Below are 13,315 nucleotides of genomic sequence, written 5' to 3' on the forward strand. Positions count from 1 at the left end.
TAAAGTGCCTAGTGCTTCACAGCGCTCAGTATGTGCCTAGTAAAGTGTCTAGCGCTTCACAGCGCTCAGTATGTGTCTAGTAAAGTGCCTAGCGCTTCTCAGCATGTATCTAATAAAGGGCCTCGTGCTTTGCAGCGCTCAGTATGTGCCTAGCGCTTCGCCGCGCTCCTAGTAAAGTGCCTAGCGCTTCGCAGTACTCAGTATGTGTCTATTAAAGTGCCTAGTGTTTTGCAGCACTCAGTATGTGTCCAGTAAAGTGCCTACTGCTTTGCAGCACTCAGTATGTGTCTTGTAAAGTGCCTTGTGCTTCCCAGCACTCAGTATGTGTCTAGTAAAGTGCCTAGTGCTTCTTAGTACTCACTATGTGCCTAGTAAAGTGCCTCGTGCAGCTCTTATTGCACGAATAAAAGGTTGTGCTCGGGAAGTACCTGATACAACACACAGCACAGATGGTGATATGTTTTGCATGTATGGGAAGCACACAAGGGAGAAGAAACACGGAGCACAGGGGAAGTCAATCAATCAAACATTCAATTTTTGTAAAACGCAACTACTCACCCATGAGGGTCTCAAGGTGCTGGTGGTGGGTCTGGGCCTCATTCGAAGAGCCATGTCTCGAGGTTCTTCCTGAAGATGGTGAGTGATGGGCTTTGTCTGAGGTGCAGGGGGAGGTTGTTCCAGCTCTTGGCTGCGAGGTAGTGAAACATCTTCCTCTGGCGGTGGTTTTCTGGATGCGTGGAATGGTGGCTAGTGCCTGCTGGGCGGGTCGGAGGGGTCTGGCGGGATTATGGAAAGAGATGCGATGATTCAGGTAGGCCGGTCAGATGTTGTGAAGGGCCTTGTAGGTGTGGGTGAGTAGTTGGAAGTTCATTCGCTTCTCCACCGGGAGCCAATGGAGGAGTCTCAGGTGTTGCGGGATGTGTTCCTGGCGGGTGAGATCAGGACGAGTCGGGCTGCGGCGTTTTGGGTGAGTTGTAGTTTCCTGATGTTCTTTGTCATGGTGCCGGCGTAGAGTGCGTTGCCGTAGTCAAGCTTGCCTGTGACTAAGGCGTGAGTGACTATCTTGTGGCAGTCGTCCAGGTTCCATTTGAAGATCTTGCAGAGTTGGTGGAGGGTGTGCCAGCAGGAAGAGGTGACTGCGTTTACCTGTTGGGTCATTGTTAGGGAGGAGTCGAGGATAATTACCAGGTTGGTGGGTTGGTCAGTCAGAGTAGGCGGTGCGCTGAGCGATGTGGGCAACCAGGCGCCATACCAGACTGAAGTGGAGTTTCGCTCTTGTCTGAGTTGAGCTTGAGGCAGCCCTCCCTCATCCAGGCGGCGATGGCTTTCACCGGTGTGAAAGTTCCTCTTAGCTTTGTCCGACCTTCAGTGAGGGATATGATGAGTTGTGTGTCATCGGCGTATGACACCATGTTCATTCCGTGCCCTCTGTCGATGGCTGCAAGCGGGGCCATGTAGATGTTGAAGAGAGTTGGGCTCAGGGAGGATCCCCGAGGAGCTCCGCAGCTGACTTCTGTTGGTGTGGATATGAAGGGTGGGAGCTTCAGATGAGGATGAATCCATTGCAAGGTTTTTCTGCGGATTCCTGCTTCGTGGAGTCTGGTGCATAAGGTGCTGTGGGAGACCGTGTTGAAATGCTGCTGAGAGGTTGAGGACAATCAGTGTTGTGGGAAGTGGGCGTTAGCAGAGGGGAGGCACATGAGGCAGAGAGCTACACTGAGTGTTTAGAAGTATGCACACAGTGGAGAGAGCACCACGGTCCACAGGGAGGGTATTTGCAGTGGGAGAACACACGAGGGGGAGAGTGCAACACAGAGTGCAGAGAGTGGAGAGTTTCACAGGGGAACAAATGAGGGAGAGAGCAACACAGAGGGTGGGGGTTTTTGCGGGGAGAGAAGCACATTAAGAAGACTGGGGAGGGGAAGCTCACTAAGGAGAAGCCAAGAAAAATTATAAGTGCAGGGGATATGTTGAGGAAAAGAACCTGATGGAGAGAGCTGAAAAACACATGCACTCTCATGGATTGCTTAACCAAAAAGAAGAAAAAGAGTTTTGTAAAAGTGAGCAATAGAAGGATACAATTCACCCAATTAAAGGGATGGTAAAGAAGCTCTGCTCCAGGGGAGAGACAAACAGATGATGGACAAGAAAAATCATCAAATAAGAAGCATGATAAGGAGAGTGACAAGGAAGTCAACAAACGGTAAACAATGGGCGGGCTGTGGACAGTGTAATGTAATATTCCCTTCCACAACAAAAGACTTCACAATGACATCAATGTCCAGTCACTGCTTTGATCTCAAAGAGCAAACAAGCTTTGAACAAGTCAGTAGGTCTGGCTTTGGCAAACATGTTTTCTAGCTCTCGCCTACCAGGCAGAGCAAGCTGTCTGGTTTGAAAGACCTAATATGCTTGGTAAGCCCATATTAGGTCTTTCAAACCAGGCAGTGACTGGACATTGATGTCATTGTGAAGTCTTTTGTTGTGGAAGGGAATATTACATTACACTGTCCAGTGCCTGTTGTGGTAAATCATCTTGCTGACATTATATCCATGTTTGCATTCTCAAGATGATATGTTATGCCATACTATATAAGTTTGTGCTACAAATTGCGTGTCAGTTTACGTTGTGAAGTGATAAACTATGTTGTTTGGTATCGGGTTGTTAGATTACTTTGTGACATGTCTTGTACAGTTTAGAGGGTAAGGTAGTGCAGTGGGTTCACCGCCTGTTACTGAAATCTGTCTGTCATCCGAAGCCTTTGGGTTTGAGCAGTGGTCGGGAGTGGATACGGTTTTTAGGTCGGAGTCTACCAGACAGCACAGCTGTCTGTTTGCAAAGACGTATCGGGGACATGCTGATACCTTCCCTAGGACACACCCACCCATTGCTGACCATTGGCTTGGTGTTTTGTAACACACATTTGGTGGCTTTCTATTTGCTTGCATTATTTGTTTTATGCTGTCCAGCTTGAGCCAGCCCCTTCCATGGATCGTAACCTGTTTACCACCTCTCTGACTGGCTCCTTGTATTCTTCCATGAACAATTGCTTTCTGGGAACTCTTTTTTTATTCTTTGTGAGGCACTCCATGGGACGGAATGTGTTTTCAGCTGTTTCCTGTATGCTAGTTCACAGCAGTAAGGGCCAGATATAGCAAAGGTTTTTACCCATTCTGTGTCTATGGGAAAAAGTGTTCGTACATATGGCTCTTAATGTGCTGTATTTCTTTGAAGAGGCTTCCTCCCTCCTATCTTTCTTCGTGACAGATTCTACTTATCTTTTCCACTACCAGATGCCTGTGAGGAGCAATGATTTGTTTACCAGCTTGTTTATTTTGGTTGGTGCTCTTTACTACTAGCATAACTTAAACAATCTTCTTCCTCGGTTTTAGGCCTGTGCCATAGGTGCTGGAAGTAGGGGATGAGGTAGCTGAAGCATCCAAGATAACCATGCTGGAGGTCAGAGGTGAACGAGCAATAAACAGGCCTTCAGATTGTGTTCTATCCTGTGACATGTGCTGCTGGAGCTTAAACAGGCCTTCAGATTGTGTTCCTGTCCTGTGACATGTGCTGCTGGAGGTCCGAAGTGAATGCGCAGTAAACAGGCCTTCAGATTGTGTTCCTGTCCTGTGACATGTGCTGCTGGAGGTCCGAAGTGAATGCGCAGTAAACAGGCCTTCAGATTGTGTTCCTATCTTGTCACTTTTGCTGTGCACCAAGAGACAGAGGTCAAAGGTCAAGCGCTGTCTTCCAGGGAGCTTAGGGCCAGATGTATGAAAATATTTTGCACTCGCAAATGGTGCGAATCGGTAAATTCGGCCATTTGCGAGAGCAAAATAGTGGTCTGCAATGCATGAAAGGCATTCGCAGACCACAAAGTAGAAATCGCAAAAATTGCGATTTCTTGCGTTGCAACCTGGATATTGCGAGTCGCAATTTGTGATTTTCAAAATCCAGGTCGCAAGGCTATGCTGCAAAAAATCGTAAATTGCGATTTTTCGCAGAATGGCATTTTGCACTTGCAAAATACCATGGACTGCAACCAGGTGGTAACCTGGTGCAAAATTTAAAAATGCATTTAAAATGCATTTTTAAATTGGACATGTAATGCACACATGCCCTTTTGGCATGTGTGTACATTACATGTCCCCCAAAACATTTTTGGGGTGCAGCAGAGGGGGCCATAGGGATTTGCATTTCAAAAATAGCGATTTCTGGTTCAGAAATCGCAATTTTGGAAATGCAAAAAATTCGCAGCTATGGGCCAACAGGCCCATAGCTGTGAATGGGGCCGGTATCGCAATTTGCGATTCGTTAATAGCATTAGCGTTTTTTAAGAAATCGCTATTACCGAATCTCAAATGTGATACATGGCCCTTTGCGAGTCGGTAATCGCGATTTCTTAAAAATCGCTATTACCGAATCGCAAAGGGCCGTGATGATACATCTGGCCCTAAGTGTTTACTTTTCTTTCTATGCCTGCAAAGGGATAGGATTTATGTGACAATCTTGCTGAATACTGGGGGTGTGAAAGGGAAGGCTGTGGAGTCTTATGTTTTTGCTAGCACACAACAAAATGTAAATGCCAGTAAGTGAACTGTCCAAATGTTTCAAAATATATATCAGAATTGGTCATTTCAACAGAAAACGTGTTTTCTGTAATGGTTGTGACTACCACACCATGAATACTCCACTCAACGCCAATCCACTCTACTCTGCACCACTCCACACCATACATACTGCACTCAACGCCGCTCCACCCTGCAAAACTCCACGCCAATCCACTCTACACCCCTTCACTCTACGCACATCACTATATGCCACTCAGCTCTACGCCACTCTACCCGCTCTATGACACACCACTCAATGCCACTCCACTCTGCAAACCTCCACGCCATGCAGACTCCACTCTACACCCCTTCACTCTACGACACCTCACTATATGCCACTCAGCTCTACGCCACTCTACCCGCTCTATCACACTTCACTCTATGACACTCTATACCACTCCACTCTATGCCACTCTACCCACTCTATGACACTTCACTCTACCCGCTCTATGACACTTCACTCTACCCGCTCTATGACACTTCACTTTATGACACTCTATACCACTCCACTCTATGCCACTCTACCCACTCTATGACACTTCACTCTACCCGCTCTATGACACTTCACTCTACCCGCTCTATGACACTTCACTCTATGACACTCTACACCCCTCCACTCTATACCACTCTACCCACTGTACGACACTCCACTCTACCTGCTCTATGACACTTCACTCTATGACACTCTATACCACTCCACTCTATGCCACTCTATGACACTACACTCTACCCGCTCTATGACACTTCACTCTATGACACTCTATACCACCTCACTCTATACCACTCTACCCACTCTATGACACTCCACTCTACCCGCTCTATGACACTTCACTCTATGACACTCTATACCACTCCACACCACTCTACCCACTGTACGATACTCCACTCTACCTGCTCTATGACACTTCACTCTATGACACTCTATACCACTCTATGACACTCTATACCACTCCACTCTATGCCACTCTACCCACTCTATGACACTCCACTCTACCCGCTCTATGACACTCTATACCACTCCACTCTATGACACTCTACCCACTCTATGACACTTCACTCTACCCGCTCTATGACACTTCACTCTATGACTCTCTAAACCCCTCCACTATATACCACTCTACCCACTCTATGACACTCCACTCTACCCACTCCATGGCACTTCACTCTATGACACTCTATACCACTCCACTCTATGACACTCTACCCACTCTATGACACTCCACTCTACCCGCTCTATGACACTTCACTCTATGACTCTCTATACCCCTCCACTCTATACCACTCTACCCACTCTTTGACACTCCACTCTACCCGCTCTATGACACTTCACTCTATGACACTCTATACCACTCCACTCTATGACACTCTACCCACTCTAGGACACTCCACTCTACCCGCTCTATGACACTTCACTCTATGACTCTCTATACCCCTCCACTCTATACCACTCTACAACACTCCACTCTACCTGCTCTATGACACTTCACTCTATGACACTCTATACCACTCCACTCTATACCACTCTACAACACTCCACTCTACCCACTCTATGACCCTTTACTCCATGACACTTCACTCTATGACACTCTATACCACTCTACCCCCTCCATGACACTCCACTCTACCCGCTCTATGACACTTCACTCTATGACACTCTCTACCACTCCACTCTATACCACTTTATGACACTCCACTCTACCCACTCTATGACACTCCACTCTACCCGCTCTATGACACTTCACTCTATGCCACTCTACCCACTCTATGACACTCCACTCTACCCGCTCTATGACACTTGACTCTATACCACTCCACTCTATACCACTCTACCCACTGTACGACACTCCACTCTACCTGCTCTATGACACTCTATACCACTCCACTCTATACCACTCTACCCACTCTATGACACTCCACTCTACCCGCTCTATGACACTTCACTCTATGACACTCTATACCACCCCACTCTATACCACTCTACGACACTTCACTCTACCCGCTCTATGACACTTCACTCTATGACACTCTATACCACTCCACTCTATACCACTCTACCCATTCTATGACACTCCACTCTACCCGCTTTATGACACTTCACTCTATGACACTCTATACCACTCCACTCGGTACCACTCTACCCATTCTATGACACTCCACTCTACCCGCTCTATGACACTTCACTCTATAACACTCTACCCACTCCATGACACTCCACTCAACGCCACTCCACTCTACTCTGCACCACTCCACACCATACATACTGCACTCAATGCGGCTCCACTCTGCAAAACTCCACGCCAAGCATACTCCACTCTACACCCCTTCACTCTGCGACACCTCACTATATGCCACTCAGCTCTACGCCACTCTACCCGCTCTATGACACGCCACTCAATGCCACTCCACTCTGCAAACCTCCACGCCATGCAGACTCCACTCTACACCCCTTCACTCTACGACACCTTATATGCCACTGAGCTCTACGCCACTTTACTCCATGAAACTCCACTCTGTGGCACTCCACTCTACACTGCTCCACTCTACTCCTCTACACTACTTTACTCAAAACCACTCCACAACACTTTACGCCACTCTACATTACTATATGCTACACCACTTTACTGCAATGTACGCTACTCCACTCTATGACACTACTCCAGTCATTGCCCCTCCACAGCACTTTACTCCACTCTACAATACTCTAATCCACTCTAAGCCTCTCCAGTCTACACCAATTTACTCCACTCTACGATACTCTAATCCATGCTACACCACTTAACTCCACTCTACGATACTCTAATCCACTCTACACCACTTTACTCCACTCTACGATACTCTAATCCACTTTACGCCTCTCCAGTCTACACCACTTTACTGCACTCTATGATACTCTAATCCACTCTACGCCTCTCCAGTCTACACCACTTTACTGCACTCTATGATACTCTAATCCACTCTACGCGTCTCCAGTCTACACCACTTTACTGCACTCTACGATACTCTAATCCACTCTACGCCTCTTCAGTCTACACCACTTTACTGCACTCTACGATACTCTAATCCACTCTACGCCTCTCCAGTCTACACCACTTTACTGCACTCTATGATACTCTAATCCACTCTACGCGTCTCCAGTGTACACCACTTTACTCAACTCTTCCCCTCTCCAGTCTACACCACTGTACTCCACTCTACGATACTCTAATCCACTCTTCGCCTCTCCAGTCTACACCACTTTACTGCACTCTACGATTCTCTAATCCACTCTACGCCGCTCCAGTCTACACCACTTTACTGCACTCTTCACCTCTCCAGTCCACACCACTTTACTCCACTCTTCGCCTCTCCAGTCTACACCACTTTACTGCATTCTACGATACTCTAATCCACACTTCGCCTCTCCAGTCTACACTTTACTCCACTCTATGCCTCTCCAGTCTACACCACTTTACTCCACTCTACGATACTCTAATCCACTCTTCGCCTCTCCAGTCTACACCACTTTACTCCACTCTACGCCTGTCCAGTCTACACCACTTTACTTCACTCTACGATACTCTGATCCACTCTACACCTCTCCAGTCTTCACCACTTTACTGCACTCTTCACCTCTCCAGTCTACACCACTTTACTGCACTCCTCACCTCTCCAGCCTACATCACTTTACTGCACTCTACGATACTCTAATCCACTATTCGCCTCTCCAGTCTACACCACTTTACTGCACTCTACGATACTGTAATCCACTCTCCGCCTCTCCAGTCTACACCACTGTACTCCACTCTACGATACTCTAATCCACTCTTCACCTCTCCAGTCTACACCACTTTACTCCACTCTACGATACTCTAATCCACTCTTCGCCTCTCCAGTCTACACCACTTTACTCCACTCTACGCCTCTCCAGTCTACACCACTTTACTCCACCCTACGATACTCTAATCCACTCTTTGCTTCTCCAATCTACACCACTTTACTGCACTCTTCACCTCTCCAGTCTACACCACTTTACTGCATTCTATGATACTCTAACCCACTCTACGCCTCTCCAGTCTACACCACTTTACTGCACTGTTCACCTCTCCAGTCTACACCACTTTACTGCACTCTACGATACTCTAATCCACTTTACTGCACTCTACGATACTCTAATCCACTCTTCGCCTCTCCAGTCTACACCACTTTACTCCACTCTACGCCTCTCTAGTCTACACCACTTTACTGCACTCTACGATACTCTAATCCACTCTACGCCTCTCCAGTCTACACCACTTTACTGCATTCTACGATACTCTAATCCACTCTACGCCTCTCCAGTCTACACCACTTTACTGCACCCTTCACCTCTCCAGTCTACACCACTTTACTGCACTCTACGCCTTTCCAGTCTACACCACTTTACTCCACTCTACGATACTCTAATCCACCCTTTGCCTCTCCAGTCTACACCACTTTACTGCACTCTACTATACTCTAATCCACTCTACGCCTCTCCAGTCTACACCACTTCTCTCCACTCTACGATACTCTAATCCACTCTACGCCTCTCCAGTGTACACCACTTTACTCCACTCTTCACCTCTCCAGTCTACACAACTTTACTGCACTCTACGATACTCTAATCCACTCTTTGCCTCTCCAGTCTACACCACTTTACTCCACTCTACGATAATCTAATCCACTCTACGCCGCTCCAGTCTACACCACTTTACTCCACTCTACGCCTCTCCAGTGTACACTACTTTACTCCACTCTACGATACTCTAATCCACTCTACACATCTCCAGTCTACACCACTTTACTGCACTCTACGATACTCTAATCCACTCTTTGCCTCTCCAGTCTACACCACTTTACTGCACTCTACGATACTCTAATCCACTTTACGCCTCTCCAGTCTACACCACTTTACTGCACTCTACGCATCTCCAGTGTACACCACTTTACTCCACTCTACGATACTCTAATCCACTCATCGCCTCTCCAGTCTACACCACTTTACTCCACTCTACGCCTCTCCAGTCTACACCACTTTACTCCACCCTACGATACTCTAATCCACTCTTTGCCTCTCCAATCTACACCACTTTACTGCACTCTTCACCTCTCCAGTCTACACCACTTTACTGCACTCTACGATACTCTAACCCACTCTACGCCTCTCCAGTCTACACCACTTTACTGCACTCTTCACCTCTCCAGTCTACACCACTTTACTGCACTCTACGATACTCTAATCCACTCATCGCCTCTCCAGTCTACACCACTTTACTCCACTCTACGCCTCTCCAGTCTACACCACTTTACTCCACCCTACGATACTCTAATCCACTCTTTGCCTCTCCAATCTACACCACTTTACTGCACTCTTCACCTCTCCAGTCTACACCACTTTACTGCACTCTACGATACTCTAACCCACTCTACGCCTCTCCAGTCTACACCACTTTACTGCACTCTTCACCTCTCCAGTCTACACCACTTTACTGCACTCTACGATACTCTAATCCACTTTACTGCACTCTACGATACTCTAATCCACTCTTCGCCTCTCCAGTCTACACCACTTTACTCCACTCTACGCCTCTCCAATCTACACCACTTTACTGCACTCTTCACCTCTGCAGTCTACACCACTTTACTGCACTCTACGATACTCTAATCCACTTTACTGCACTCTATGATACTCTAATCCACTCTTCGCCTCTCCAGTCTACACCACTTTACTCCACTCTACGCCTCTCCAGTCTACACCACTTTACTGCACTCTACGATACCCTAATCCACTCTACGCCTCTCCAGTCTACACCACTTTACTGCATTCTACGATACTCTAATCCACTCTTTGCCTCTCCAGTCTACACCACTTTACTGCACTCTACGATACTCTAATCCACTCTTCGCCTCTCCAGTCTACACCACTTTACTCCACTCTACGCCTCTCCAGTCTACACCACTTTACTGCACTCTACGATACTCTAATCCACTCTTTGTCTCTCCAGTCTACACCACTTTACTCCACTCTACGCCTCTCCAGTCTACACCACTTTACTGCACTCTACGATACTCTAATCCACTCTACGCCTCTCCAGTCTACACCACTTTACTGCATTCTACGATACTCTAATCCACTCTACGCCTCTCCAGTCTACACCACTTTACTGCACCCTTCACCTCTCCAGTCTACACCACTTTACTGCACTCTACGCCTTTCCAGTCTACATCACTTTACTGCATTCTACGATACTCTAATCCACTCTTCGCCTCTCCAGTCTACACCACTTTACTCCACTCTTCACCTCTCCAGTCTACACCACTTTACTGCACTCTACGATACTCTAATCCACTCTTTGCCTCTCCAGTCTACACCACTTTACTCCACTCTTTGCCTCTCCAGTCTACACCACTTTACTGCACTCTTCACCTCTCCAGTCTACACCACTTTACTGCACTCTATGCCTTTCCAGTCTACATCACTTTACTGCATTCTACGATACTCTAATCCACTCTTCGCCTCTCCAGTCTACACCACTTTACTCCACTCTACACCTCTCCAGTGTACACCACTTTACTCCACTCTACGATACTCTAATCTACTCTACGCCTCTCCAGTCTACACCACTTTACTGCACTCTACGATACTCTAATCCACTCTACACCACTTTACTCCACTCTACGATACTCTAATCCACTCATCGCCTCTCCAGTCTACACCACTTTACTCCACTCTACGCCTCTCCAGTCTACACCACTTTACTCCACCCTACGATACTCTAATCCACTCTTTGCCTCTCCAATCTACACCACTTTACTGCACTCTTCACCTCTCCAGTCTACACCACTTTACTGCACTCTACGATACTCTAACCCACTCTACGCCTCTCCAGTCTACACCACTTTACTGCACTCTTCACCTCTCCAGTCTACACCACTTTACTGCACTCTACGATACTCTAATCCACTTTACTGCACTCTACGATACTCTAATCCACTCTTCGCCTCTCCAGTCTACACCACTTTACTCCACTCTACGCCTCTCCAATCTACACCACTTTACTGCACTCTTCACCTCTGCAGTCTACACCACTTTACTGCACTCTACGATACTCTAATCCACTTTACTGCACTCTATGATACTCTAATCCACTCTTCGCCTCTCCAGTCTACACCACTTTACTCCACTCTACGCCTCTCCAGTCTACACCACTTTACTGCACTCTACGATACCCTAATCCACTCTACGCCTCTCCAGTCTACACCACTTTACTGCATTCTACGATACTCTAATCCACTCTTTGCCTCTCCAGTCTACACCACTTTACTGCACTCTACGATACTCTAATCCACTCTTTGCCTCTCCAGTCTACACCACTTTACTGCACTCTACGATACTCTAATCCACTTTACGCCTCTCCAGTCTACACCACTTTACTGCACTCTACGCATCTCCAGTGTACACCACTTTACTCCACTCTATGATACTCTAATCCACTCTTTGCCTCTCCAGTCTACACCACTTTACTGCACTCTACGATACTCTAATCCACTCTACACCACTTTACTCCACTCTACGATACTCTAATCCACTCATCGCCTCTCCAGTCTACACCACTTTACTCCACTCTACGCCTCTCCAGTCTACACCACTTTACTCCACCCTACGATACTCTAATCCACTCTTTGCCTCTCCAATCTACACCACTTTACTGCACTCTTCACCTCTCCAGTCTACACCACTTTACTGCACTCTACGATACTCTAACCCACTCTACGCCTCTCCAGTCTACACCACTTTACTGCACTCTTCACCTCTGCAGTCTACACCACTTTACTGCACTCTACGATACTCTAATCCACTTTACTGCACTCTACGATACTCTAATCCACTCTTCGCCTCTCCAGTCTACACCACTTTACTCCACTCTACGCCTCTCCAATCTACACCACTTTACTGCACTCTTCACCTCTCCAGTCTACACCACTTTACTGCACTCTACGATACTCTAATCCACTTTACTGCACTCTATGATACTCTAATCCACTCTTCGCCTCTCCAGTCTACACCACTTTACTCCACTCTACGCCTCTCCAGTCTACACCACTTTACTGCACTCTACGATACCCTAATCCACTCTACGCCTCTCCAGTCTACACCACTTTACTGCATTCTACGATACTCTAATCCACTCGACGCCTCTCCAGTCTACACCACTTTACTGCACTCTTCACCTCTCCAGTCTACACCACTTTACTGCACTCTACGCCTTTCCAGTCTACACCACTTTACTCCACTCTACAATACTCTAATCCACTCTTTGCCTCTCCAGTCTACACCACTTTACTGCACTCTACTATACTCTAATCCACTCTAAGCCTCTCCAGTCTACACCACTTTACTCCACTCTACGATAGTCTAATCCACTCTACGCCTCTCCAGTGTACACCACTTTACTCCACTCTTCACCTCTCCAGTCTACACAACTTTACTGCACTCTACGATACTCTAATCCACTCTTTGCCTTTCCAGTCTACACCACTTTACTCCACTCTACGATACTCTAATCCACTCTACGCCGCTCCAGTCTACACCACTTTACTCCACTCTACACCTCTCCAGTGTACACTACTTTACTCCACTCTACGATACTCTAATCCACTCTACACCTCTCCAGTCTACACCACTTTACTGCACTCTACGATACTC

The 13,315-nt window shown here is 47.1% G+C and overlaps 2 protein-coding genes across 3 annotated transcripts in view; one reads left to right on the forward strand and one right to left on the reverse strand.

The window, feature by feature from the left end:
• The window catches only part of LOC138260890 (uncharacterized), a 97,990-nt gene extending 96,970 nt beyond the window's left edge, over positions 1-1,020 (reverse strand). The window contains exon 1 of the mRNA XM_069209363.1: positions 559-1,020. Within this exon, the coding sequence (XP_069065464.1) occupies positions 559-562 (4 nt within the window). The 5' untranslated portion in view covers positions 563-1,020. The remainder of the gene's footprint in view (positions 1-558) is intronic.
• Positions 1-13,315, forward strand: part of ITIH6 (inter-alpha-trypsin inhibitor heavy chain family member 6) — a 160,020-nt gene that overhangs the window by 29,556 nt on the left and 117,149 nt on the right. The window lies entirely within an intron of this gene.

This window comes from Pleurodeles waltl, chromosome 10 (genome assembly GCF_031143425.1).
Source record: "Pleurodeles waltl isolate 20211129_DDA chromosome 10, aPleWal1.hap1.20221129, whole genome shotgun sequence".
NCBI classification, from domain to species: domain Eukaryota; kingdom Metazoa; phylum Chordata; class Amphibia; order Caudata; family Salamandridae; genus Pleurodeles; species Pleurodeles waltl.